The sequence below is a fragment of the Astatotilapia calliptera genome, chromosome 4 (genome assembly GCF_900246225.1).
Source record: "Astatotilapia calliptera chromosome 4, fAstCal1.2, whole genome shotgun sequence".
NCBI classification, from domain to species: Eukaryota; Metazoa; Chordata; class Actinopteri; order Cichliformes; family Cichlidae; genus Astatotilapia; species Astatotilapia calliptera.
Window position 1 is genome coordinate 4,843,876 of NC_039305.1, and position 12,621 is coordinate 4,856,496.

At 42.1% G+C, this 12,621-nt stretch overlaps 1 protein-coding gene across 1 annotated transcript; it reads left to right on the forward strand.

The window, feature by feature from the left end:
- The first annotated feature begins 4,340 nt into the window (after positions 1 to 4,340).
- Positions 4,341 to 12,609, forward strand: ntf4 (neurotrophin 4). The gene is made up of 3 exons (XM_026164119.1): positions 4,341 to 4,609; positions 4,770 to 4,844; positions 10,341 to 12,609. Exon 3 carries the CDS (start codon positions 10,360 to 10,362, stop codon positions 11,815 to 11,817), a length of 1,458 nt encoding a protein of 485 aa, XP_026019904.1. The 5' UTR covers positions 4,341 to 4,609; positions 4,770 to 4,844; positions 10,341 to 10,359; the 3' UTR covers positions 11,818 to 12,609.
- The last annotated feature ends 12 nt before the right edge of the window (positions 12,610 to 12,621 follow it).

The following is a 12,621-nucleotide window of genomic DNA, read 5'->3' on the forward strand; positions in this document are numbered from 1 at the left end:
GCGCTGCCTGTGGGAAAGATTCATCACAGGGGCCGATGGGAGTAAGAGCGACATCTGGAAACTTCAAAATTAGAACCAGTTGAAGATGTTGGGATCCAAAAGGTGGATCACGTGTGGAGTCGAATTCAATCGCTCCTCTGAAGGGAGAGACTCTGTACAAGGCAGCGCTGTGCTATAAAAGAAATCTGTTTGTTTTTTGTTTTTTACAGGGCTTTAATAAAAGACCGGAAACCTGTTTCAGTCATGATAATGTTGTTTGCTGAAAATAGAAAACCACTGTACAGCATTGAATTTGCCTGCTAAATAGTGCAGCTTAACTTTAAAGAGTTTTGATGACTTAAGGATTAAGGCAAGCTTTTAATGTGACGTGTTAGAGCGGTAGTATGAAGCAAAACTTGTTCTGTGAATGAATGCCTGAGATAAACCTCTGGGTCTCCTCGGCTGTGAAACGGTCACAGTTACATATGCACGCGAAAGCCCGAGAAAAACGCATCCCTGCCTTTTCAGTCATCGCCTTTGTCTGAAGGTGATTCCCATCCACACCGAGCTAACAACTTTCTCTTGCTCTGTTTCTCTCAACCACTCAAACTCTCATTGATGCACCCCGAGGTGGAAATATCTAAGTGCACGCAGGGCAAGTTCAGACAGGGAAGGAGATAGAGAGAATGGTGGGAGGGTTGAACGGATTTCGAGCGACTGACAGTAAATGCCAAGGGGTAGGAATGCCGCAAAGGAGACATTAGGGAGTGTGTATGTATGTGCGCGCAAGTGTTTGTGTTTGATTGGCAAAGACGATCCCGAAAATTCTCAGAAGGTTCTCTGCTTCTACTGTACGCTGGATGTGGATAAGACAAACAAAGCGTGTGCACGTGAAGTCATGTGCGCTTGTGCAATCACTCAGTGAGTACAAGTATATCAACGCCGCCTTCCATCTGATGGTCCTGTGTTAAATGTCTCCGACTCAGAGTGAAGACTGCACTTTAGTCTGCCTCTCTATACAAGAGTGACCCGTTTTAGCGGCCTGAAAACCCTCTTTTCACGATCCCCCCTTCTCTTTCTGTGTCTCCTCTCCAGGTCCCTATCTCTCCCATCCCCGAACTCTTTCATGAGCAGTCTCTCAGGGGCAGGGTTGTAACACAAGCCTGCGCTCTTTTGTCTCCATTCTTTTCCTTATCCTTTCATCTTTTTAAACATTCAGGGGAAAAGGGGTTTGGTGAGATGGAAACCACTACTTGGTAAAGGAAAGAAAGAGATAGCATGTGAGAGAGCAAGAGAGAGTGGGAGGTGGGATGAAGAGGGGAGGCAGAGTAGACTCCCCCCCCCCCATTCCTCTCACTGCTCATCCGCCAATTTATGGCTCTCCTTTTCAACAAGGCCATTCAAGGTGGGGAGGCTCAGTGGACGCGCTGTTCTCGCAGGTCAATAGCAATGAACCCTCGTCTGGTCTGTATAGGGGTGACTTATCTGCGCCGAGGACCCACTGAACTGTCTGTCAGCCTGTGCGTCCTCTATAGACCTCCATTGTGACTCCTACAGGCCTTGGCTGACTTTCCCCCCGAAGACCTGTGAGCGGACAGAGTGGCCAGTCAACAACTCTTATTTTCATCTTTCCAGCTTTAACAGTACATCCAAACTACCTGCATTGCAGCATTAGCGACGATCAAAGCAGCAAATATCTGCACGACTGAATGGAAGTCAAAACCATGTGAAAACATGAACTAGATCTGGATCAAATAACACATAATAACACACTTAATGAGAAATATGCAAATTAATACAGAGTATGCCAAAACTACGTCACATTGAAATATAAATTACATCCTTTGGATGCGCTCCAAAAAACAGACACCTGCTACTTTGCCTGTAGCGTCAATAAATATTTTCACTATTTCTAAGCAAGTATCTTTCAAATGCACTTTACGGTTAGTAATAAAGGTATCACTGTTGAAAACCTGCAACCATACAGAAGAACATCCTGCAAAAAACTTGTTTTCAGCCAGTGTAACATTTCTTATCAAATAAATGGAGATTAGCTGCATGTTCTTTTTCATTTGTGCAAACAAGTGGGGATAAATTGAGGGAAAAGAATTTGAAAGATTTTGGGGGGTTTTGATGCAACCTTCACAAAGATAAGGCTGGTGAAGATAAGCTGATGAAATTTAAATGAGAATTATTTCTCCTTTCGTGCATGGTAATAAGAGGAGGGAAAACAAACAAGAAATATAGACAAGGTGCAAGCAGTTACACAAAACTGATCAATTTATTTGATGTCCTGAAGAAGTGAAGCACATGCAGGAAATGCAGCAATGTTTTTAATGGGTTGTGGCACATGTCCACTATGTGTGCATTAATGGTTTTAGTCTCTATGTTGTGCAGCTGGAAGGCAGCTCCATAAATCACTTCAACCTAAGAAAAAAAGTGTAAAAAAGTGCGATGCCTTGATTGTGATGTCATGCAATCGTCACTGAATTCTTGTTATGAAGGCTCAAACTGAGTGATTTAGCAGTCCCCATGCTGGTGTTTTGAAACAAGACTTGAAAAGCAAGTGATGGACTGACTGTAAAAGTAGTAGTAGTACACTGCATGCTCATTGGCTGATCATTTGTGATTGACAGGTCATTAGCTAATGACAATATGATGGATTATCACCCCTTCTAATAATGACTATAATTCACAAAAACAGCTTTAGTATTACCTGGAACTAATGATGGAGCCCTGAAGACTATCAGGAATTTGGAACATATGACATCATGCACACATTGCTTGGATGTGATACAACCACTATTGGTAAGCGAAAAATATATAGGGCTTCTGAACATCACTAGGTGAAGTGGATTACACCAGAAACCTCAATGTAAGTGCTTTGGTCACTAGCAGATTGTCTCAATCGCCCGAAGTTTGCACTTCAAAATGAGAACCAGTTGAAGATGTTGGGATCCAAAAGGTGGATCACGTGTGGAGTCAAATTCAATTGCTCCTCTGAAGGGAGGAAGTTTGCATGGAACGCACCATCTTCTCTGCAAACACTCGCTAACTATTAGCTGAATGACAGTAAAACTTGAAAAAAAAATGGAAATGGATGATGTACTGCTTCAAAGCGGCATCAATTTGCTAGCAACAACAAGGAGGTTTTCGGTGCAGCACCCTGCAACCCTCAGTTGGTGAAAACCTTATTGCAAATGCAACTGCGCAAACTGGTTGGGGAGTACACATTTTTGCCTAGTGGGTTCCACGTCCACGGAGACCTTCCCCATACAACGTCACACCTCCAAAATCTGGTTAGAGGTCACGTGACTGCAAAAAAATAGATAACCTTTTTGCACCTCATAAGTTTCCCATGAAAAATTGAAGCCAAGTTTAAGTCACTTCGGTGCCTTAAACCTTTCAGACAGAAGCCATGGCCTTCCTAGACACAAGGCTAGTTTGCCAGAGTAATTCAAGGGTCCCCATACTAATCACCACCTAAAGTCCTCAGATAAGGAGGCCCAACAATCTAAACATGAACATGATGAATTATAGCCTCAGTGCACAGTATTTTCTTAATCATCTTGTCAGAGTATACAGTATCTTCCTGTTGTAATTTAGGCCTATTTACTCTTTCCTAGGATTTGATGTGCATGCCAACATCGAAATTAACCTGTAAGCACTCACATCTCTACGTGTCTTGCAAACATGCCTAAAAATCTGGCACAAGCATAGAGGAAGCAATCTGAAAGCAGACTTGGATTTGGCATTAAAACACAGAGTTACATCTTCAGGTTTGATTGTGCCAAACGGGGTTATGTTGCAGCCTCACACACTTGCAAACGACAACCGTGCAGCTACGGCTGGTTGTAATAATTTACAGTTGATGCCCCATAATGAACTCACCGAACTTGGATCTGTGCCCGTATTACTGGCATTACTGGCTGTTTTCCTGTGAAGTGTGAGGCGGGGATCAAAAACAGGAGGGGTGACGGTTAAGATCATCTCATGGCCATGTTAATTCCAAGCTAGCAAAGATATGTGACTTTGTTTTGGGGCTAATTATTGTTTTTTCTTTTAGGTGTCTGTTTAGGAGCGGTTGTTTCATACATCTGCTTTGACAGATGTTAGTCGCTGAATGCCCCAGAACTCTTATCCATATTCTACTAAAGGATCCTGAGGGGGGGGAGTTCGCCCAGTCTTTGCGCTTCCACCAAGAAACTAATCTCAACTGAGTCGAGCTAGCAGTAAGCCAATAACAGGGCCATTCTGAAGAGACTGCGTGCTTCTTTAAAATAAAAGCCTTGCCTTTCCGTCACGTTCGATGGAAATTCAAATTCCTCAATTCATGTTTTATTTTGAAAATGTTAACCGGAAGTTTTGATTGTAGTTAATGCTAGCTTTGTTGAACGCGTTTCAGGCGGAGTTCGGAGTTCTTAAAACGTTTGGGTAGCTTCTTCAGCGCTCCACTTCGTCGCTCACTTATTTGAACTGACATAATTTTTCTCTGGGGCTCCTTGGAGCAGTAACAAGTTATGGAATATCCACATTTTCAGGCGGGTCAACATTTGTAATAGTTTTGTGGGTTTATTGCATACAGTATTTCTCTTGAGTGGAAGCGCTCCCGGGACAGGAGAGTTTTCTGGTGTGTAACTACTTTCCTTTCCTTTTTTTTCTCTCCCCTCATTGGATTTTTGGTGCACTCGTGCGATGTCACGGACTATTAAAAAAGGAGAAAGACATGTTTGTGAATAGCGTTTGTGGTTAGCGTGTAAAAGTGATTTGGGGTTTCTTTTTTAAACCAGTTGAGCAACAGCGACAGGACTATAATCAATGTGGTGTCAGCTGGAAGGACGCGGGGTCCGGATCTCACCTAAACGGTATGCCACACACGTACACTCAAAATAATGTTTAAATATTCTGCAGCGCAGCTCAATCGAAATACAGACACGTTTCTTCATTTATTTATGCAATCAGTCAGTTACAGATACAGGGGCGGTTCCATGATTTTGTAAATTGAGTGGCATAGTGGGGACCAAGGCAGTGGGGCCCCGCTGGAAAACATATTATATTATAATGTTTAATGAGAAATAAATACAAAGTAGAAAACTGGTGCAGAAAACACGGATTTCCAAGCTCAAGTGCCCTCATACAGATGTAGTAGACAAGTGTGAATGTGAATAACATTTTTGCAAAGTGAAGAAACAAGTTAAAAAGTCATAACCCTGCTTAAATATTAGTAAAAAAAACTTGTAGGTTCAACATATGCTGAAAGTACTTACAGTAAAAGAACGTGCAGAATTATGCAGAATCAAAATATATGCATTATACAATACATTATACTAGATCATGCATCATAACTGAATCTATATAGCTATAATAATTAATATTTATTAATATGATTATATTTTGCAATATATAACAAAAAAATGTAAGCTTTAAAATTATTATAAAGCACATTATTTTGCATACAAATTATAGTGGAGTAAAATCAGAAAGTTTCTATTAATACTTATTTAGTAACGTACTTGAGTAAGTAGACTTGCTAAGTTAGATTAGAAGATGGAAGCTTATCAGTGCCCTGGTTCAAAGGCACTGGTGAGGTCCTATCACTTTGAGGATAACAACCAGAAAGTTATATAAGTCAGGCTACTATAAGTTTAATAATTTTATATTTATTTATTTTCCCGGGCTCTCTTTTTAATTACATTCATGTATAAACAGGCACGAATTGATCATTATAATTTAATTTTTTTATTTGATTCATACTTTCTTTTTTAAAGCTCAGCATTTCTCACTTGATTGAGAAGATCAAGACGCTCTACGTGTTTTCCTTGGCAGCCCGACACTTGTAGGGTTTTTCACATGTTGTTTTCCTTGGCAGTCACTCAGGTGAGGTGAATGCTACCGAGTCACAACACAAACCTGCTGGTAGATCACACAAGTTGCCATTTTAACATACCTGCAGCTGATCTCTTAACTCCGCGCTGTCAACAGATAAGGGGCTGAATAGGCTTCGTGGGTGGTTTTTGCAGGTGAAAGTGCAAGTTTGAGTGTAATATAAATTATTTCATTACAGTTTTTAAGGTTTTTTTTACGCTTTTAAACAGAAGAAGACGCATGGCTTGCTTGCACCTCATTAGAAGTGTTTCCCAGTGTGAACCAGAGAGATCTACAAGTCATTTGAGAGAGGTGTCACTGACAGAGCCAAGGTTAGAGAGGAGGGGGCTCAATCCTGCAGGATGAGCATGGTACGAAACAATCACAGAGCTGGAATTAATGGGCTGTTTGCACAGCGGGACCGCAAGGCACTGTAAATGGATGTAAAGGCTTTTATTTTTAACCTCGAAAGAGGGGACGAAGCAGAGGGAGGACAAACATTTACCTGCATGTTTTTTCCATCTCACATAGTGTCACAGCCACTCCTGCTGTCAGTGTTTCTAATAGATGCTTTTGAGACCGTTTAGTCAGACCCAACCTGTGATTAAAATGTGGTGAAAGATGCAATCTGACGTGTAAACTGTTTTCAGGGGGAAGCTTCCCTCTGAGATCTTCCACCCCCATCGAGGGGGAGTTACAGAACTTCAAAGAGGCAGGATTAGTTTAGGAGAGAATGCAGTCCTAACACTGAATGCATTTTCCCGCTGTCAGATGGATGTGCCTGACATTAGCCACACATGTGGAACTTGTAAACAGACTAAATAGCACAGTAGCCATTGCCAGGTGTGGATCTGCTTTATGGCATGTGTTTCCTGGGGTGGGTCTCAAGAGAGAGCCAGAGGCACACTGTACCATAATTCCCCCTGATTCCTTCTTCCCTTTAACACTGGCAGGAGTCTGAACAATTTTCCAGGTGTCAGATCTACTCAGAAAAACACTTATGTTTATATTCTGTGTTTAAAGTTTTTCTATTGTTAATGTTGAGCAAGAGTTTTGAGTGACGGCACGTGAAGAATGTGGATTGATGCATGTGTTTCACGCTAACTTAAAGTGGCTTGATAATACAGAAAAATGTATGACAAGTTATCATCCATTAACAGGAAGTTAGTGTCTACTGTATTGTAATTTTTCAAGTGAATTATAAAAACTTTATCAGCTTCTTAAATGTCTTTACAAAATAATAAATGTCAATTATGTGTATTTAAAAGTGTCCATAAAAAAGACCGAATCTGTGTTCAGCTAAAAGCGCTGTTTAATGTAAGAACCAGAAAAAGCAGCACATTAATCTGATAAAAATGAGTTAAAAAAATAAATACATAGAAAGAGATATAAAGTAAAATGCTGAACTGTCAGAGCGAGGGGAAACATTGCATTTTAAGAGTGGTTAAAAACAAAGTGAAATAGGACAGTTTCAACCTGTCACGTAAAAATGCTCCCTGACGTATGCTCATATCTGCTGGGAATGTTGTATTGCAGAGGTTGGGAACAAGTTGTATCTTCCGCCTTGTTTTGACTGCTTTTCTGAAGCTTAAATGAATGCACAGCCAATGTGATTGCAGAGAAAAGAAAGCCAGCATGTGAGCTATCAAGGACTTATATTAATCAGTGCTAAGAAATGGAGTTCTTGGAGGTCTCTCCGTTAGTGTCCTCAAAGTTTAGTCTGTTTATTCATGGATTTTTGCTCGATGAGGTGGTTCCATCTGTTTGTTTAGGCTGTATATCCTGTGGTATTCTTCCTGTGCTGCTCATTTTGAAGGCTCTCAGGCTACGGTGATTAGGATTAACATAAGAGTGCAGCCTCGAGTAGGGTTTTACTTACTAGGTGAGGTTTTTGAATTAGACGGCCTGGGGTATTTGTGCATACTCATTTGTGGAGAGGGGGTGTAGGTTGCGAGGGCTTGAGTTTGGTCCAGACGGTGGAAGAACTTTGTGTCTAGCCTTGCAGGGAGAGCAAATGATGCATGTCATTGTGGCAAATGGAGCATGGTGATGAAGTGCAGCTCCTGCTGCTGCTGTTTTACAAAGAAACCACTTAGACGGTCAGCCTGCCTGCCCTCGGTGTGATGTCTGAGTGCTCCACAAAGGCCTTTAGGAAACCTGTAACTCCAACTGATCACATATTCCACAGCTGTCCGGGATATTTGATCCTGTACTTCCCCTTCGTGTTAACGGTCAGATTTATCACTTTAATTGGTTTCCATCACACAAAACATTTGGCAGGCCTGGTACACTGATCAGTAAACTAAGCAAACATGTAGCTCTACACGCTGAGGTGTGATTTGGCGTCAGCAGGCACTTTGAGCGGCAGCACCTTGGGTGACAGCATGAATGATGTCTCAACCAAACCTTGCTGCGTCTCGCTGGCAGCATTGTGTCCCGGGTGTGGTTCTATTGAGTTACAGGTCCTGTCACAGGAAGGATTTAGTTTTGTCACCACTCATTCACACACTCACTGATAGCCACCGATGATCCCCCCGCCCAGTCGCTCTTACACACCTGTTAAAACAAACAATTATAATATCAGCAAACAAACGAAGTCATAACATTCCGTTTTTGACACGTATTTTATGTTGCTGTGGTTTTTTAGAAGTCTGCATCCTTTGCCACGAAGGAGCCTCGCCAGCAACGTTACATCACTGACATTCCCATCGTTCCATTTTTTACTCTTTCCAATTGACCTTTTCCCTGCTTTTAAACAAATAACTAAATCCTCACTTACCTCCCCCGTGTAGGCTCGTGAGTACTGCTTGAATACCGTCTCGCTGGACCTGCGGTATAGATTGGTGGCTGGAATATTTTTACTGTTAGTCAGAGGGCAACCTCACATTGAGTCACATGTGAGTCATCTCACTTTTTATTTCATTCACATAATGTCAGAGTTGACAAAGCAATTCACCCTAAACGTCCTTTGCGTGTCAGGAATTGTTTACATTTGGCTTACACGAGGGAGTGTGCGGTCTGGTTGACTATATTTATACTAACAGTTAGTTTTGATTTTCAGGAAATTTGCTCATAATTTTTTAGATGAAAAAAAAAGCTGTAAACTGTGCACATCTGATAGGTTGGCAATAAAGATTTTTGCCTTCAAATTAGTGGTCAGACAAACTATTGAAACCAGGAGTTTAACTGGTGTTTAACTGTATCTCAGGTCCCACAGCATAATTGTGAAAACTGTAATGTCTAAATATGATTCAGGTCATGAGTGAATTGGAAATTTATCAGCGTAATGAAGGGATCAGGCCTGTCATAACAGGATATTTACGCGTCTGTAATGTGTGTGTGTGTGTGTGTGTTACAGACAAGGGGAGAAGGAAATGACAGAGCTAACAAATTGGATAGTGTTGATACAATGCTACTCCCACTGACACCACAGTTCAGTTACACCAACATGGTACCCTAGCCTAAATAATAGTCATGTAATGCAGCAAGTATTGTATTATGATTCGTTTTATTGGTCTACATATATCAAACCTATTAACCTTATAAGTGCCACTTATTCTCCAAAAATCTCTCTGTGCATAGAAATCCCTGAATTGTTATTGTGGGTGTCATATTGTAATAATATTGAGCTCTTCTAAGATTCTGTGACCAGGTAAAATGGGCAAAAACAATAATAGTGAACTAACTAGTCAACAGTTAACTATGCGTTTTATGAAATTCTTAGTATGTACTTTTTATAACATAATATTGTGTATATGACCTAAAGGAGTTATACAGAAGAATTTCAGCTTCTTATTTTTGCCACACAAAAAGCAGCACTAAAGCCTTTTGTAACTACAAGCTGCACAAAGTTTAGATAATACAGGTTATGGCAGGCAGGACGTTTACAATAGCGATCACTCTATAATTGAAACTCTTCCAGGCTAGTGCAGCTGAATGCAGTACTGTATCCGTCATTAAATTTCCATCACCAGTTCACTCACAGCCCAGGTGTAAACAGGTAGAATACTTGCGGTTTATCTCAGCTGTATTGGTATGCTTTCTTATTATGTGTGTGTGTTTTGACAAGAAGGTATATTGTAAGTTACAACATGTAGAAGAAAGTCCCAGATTCTTGAATTCTGAAGAAAAGTAGCAACAGCAGAAGAGAAACAAATCATGCCTTTAAAAGCTTTGGCTGTAAAGTTTCTGACACACATACGTGCCAGTCTGTCGGAGGTGAGCTCTTCAAAGTGTGCACCATTCATAGCTGAACTCCTCTTGCAGAAACAAAGATCGACCTTGCTGTACCTATTTTTCCACGAGTTCTGCCAAGATTTTAGAGCCATACCTCAGCAGTTAAAGCACCAGTCTCATAAAGCTGTAGGCCACCAGTAAAACCTCTCAATTTACACTTTAATTGTGGTGCTTGGTTTAACTGTATAAGCCACAATTTGCATTGTATAAAGTAACGTTGGCTCTCTCTCCTCTTGTGTCTGCTCTATTTTAACCACCAGCTGATACGTCTTGGGAGTGATGCACTGGCTTCCCCTGGTTGCCATGGTGATTGCCTCGGCCCTGCCCTTCCCTCACAACCCCGTGTCCAAGATTGCTACTGCGACCGCCGAGCCTGGCTTCGACAAACGCAGAGAGCACCGGCATGACCCAGCCGCTCGCCTCGCAGCTGCCCCCGCGGACTACAGCTTCAATGGAAGTGCCTCGCAGACGGACTACAACATGACTGCTGCGCTCAGTCAACACAGCAACAGACAAAACCTCCAGAGCCGTAAGGATTATGTAAAACCTATACACGAAGAGACATTCAAGGTGGAGAGTCGAGGAACCCACCAATCAAACAGCAACTCAGGCAGCAATGACAGAAGCAGCTTAGATGTTCCCACAGAACGAGCTACACTCAGGGCCGAGGATGTTTCCCAGGATAGTTCTGTTCCCAAGGATTACAAAGCTGGCAGCACCAGCAGGTATGAATACGCAGGCTTTGTGGACTTTTCCAAGAAAGACAATCTTCAGGACGCTACTGATAGGCCATTGCAGGTTTCTGCATTGGAAAACCATGTGAGTCCTGCTACAACACATAAGGGTCAAACAGGACCAAAACTGACTGCAACTTCAGATCAGTTCAGAGATACACAAAAAATCGGGACAGCGAGCCAGAGGACCGTGGGAACTGGAAGAGGTTTTCCTAAAGAAAGTCTGACAATGGAGGATGGTCTGGGTCTGGGAGGGCTGGATAACATCTTAAAGGGAGACGAGTTGTTTCTCGATGCTCATCCTCGGGTCCTGTTCTCATCCTCTCCATCACCTCCGGAGGACCCACCTCTTTTGCTCATGTTAGAGACTGGCATGCTGGAGGAGGACAGGGATTGGGAGGAGCAGGAGGTGATGGACGAGCGCATCGAGGGTCACGGCGACCGCGCACTCGACAGGAGTACGACTTTGTCTTGGGCAGACTCTGCTAGATTAACCCGCGAGGGTGTCCATCCTGTTAAAAGGGATAAACGCTCACATTTGACTGACAGATCAAAGGAGGGTATTAGGTCAAGGGAACAGTCGGTGTGCGAGGCAATAAGTGTGTGGGTTAACAAGACAGAAGCCACTGACTTCAAAGGAGAGAATGTCAGTGTCTTACAGGAAATCCAGACTCAGAGAGGACCTCTACAACAGTACTTCTATGAAACTAACTGCCACCATCCCAACAACCGGATCCAGTCAAAGGGTGCTGTTGCATCAGCGAAATCTCTCAAACCTCGAGGGATAGGTGTGGCTGGGGGCAGCTGCTTGGGAGTGGATAAAAAACAGTGGAACAGTGAGTGTAGAGTCAAGCAGTCGTACGTGCGAGCACTCACCAAAGATAATAGAAACAGAATCGCATGGAGGTGGATTCGAATCAACTCGTCCTGCGTCTGTGTGCTGCTGTCCAGAGCAAATCCGGCAACGGGGAGGGAGGTTTTGACAAGAAGGGGGAGGGCTTAAGAGACAGCACAAAGTGAAGTGACACAGAGCAGAGCAGCTCTGACATCCTTCTGTGTGCACTTTCTCTTCCTCGTGGTCTTTCCTAGAACATGAGGGAAGCTATCTCTTCTTAAATCCAGACCTTTTCAGATATCTCTTTTTCTTCCACTACAACTTTATGTGACTTTTGCATTTAAAAAAACAAGAAGACCTCAACACTAGATCTTAGGGAAAATTGTCCTATAGAAATTTTACTTTAAGAAGTACTGTTTTTGTATGATTTATCTTTCATAATCTAAGTTATTTTTGATTAGTATGTAAGCATGTGTATGTCTTTGATATTAATATATTCCTATATATATATATAAGTGTACAATATGACACCAGTATACCTTTATGTATGAAGCTATGTATATTTGTGTGTATTTATAGAAGAAGCCTTCACGGGCTTGTAGGTCTCTCCAGTGTCTGATGATAATTCCAGCCTCTGGTCCGCTCGGGTTGTAAGAGGAAGGAGCGCCCCCTACTGAGGTTCCATTTTACTGCTCCAAACTCTCACCGTATATTTTACCATGAAACGTTACAGTTATGGTTTAACTAAGACTGCAGCGCGGGCACATGCTAGCGTGATTTCAGCCAGGCAGAGGATTTTTTGTGGCAGGATGTATCTGTGCATGTGGGCCTCACATGTGGCTCATGATTGTAAAAGCATGTGGTTTGTAAATTATGTGACACTTAAACAAGCTGATTTACCATCTTTGCGTTTGTTCAGTTGTCCTGCCAAACATGGTAATAAAGGAACTTTGTACTCAGTATGCTCTGAAC

Coding starts and splice junctions, on each gene's coding strand:
- ntf4 (XM_026164119.1), top strand. CDS start 10,360: ATGCACTGGCTTCCCCTGGTTGCCATGGTGATTGCCTCGGCCCTGCCC.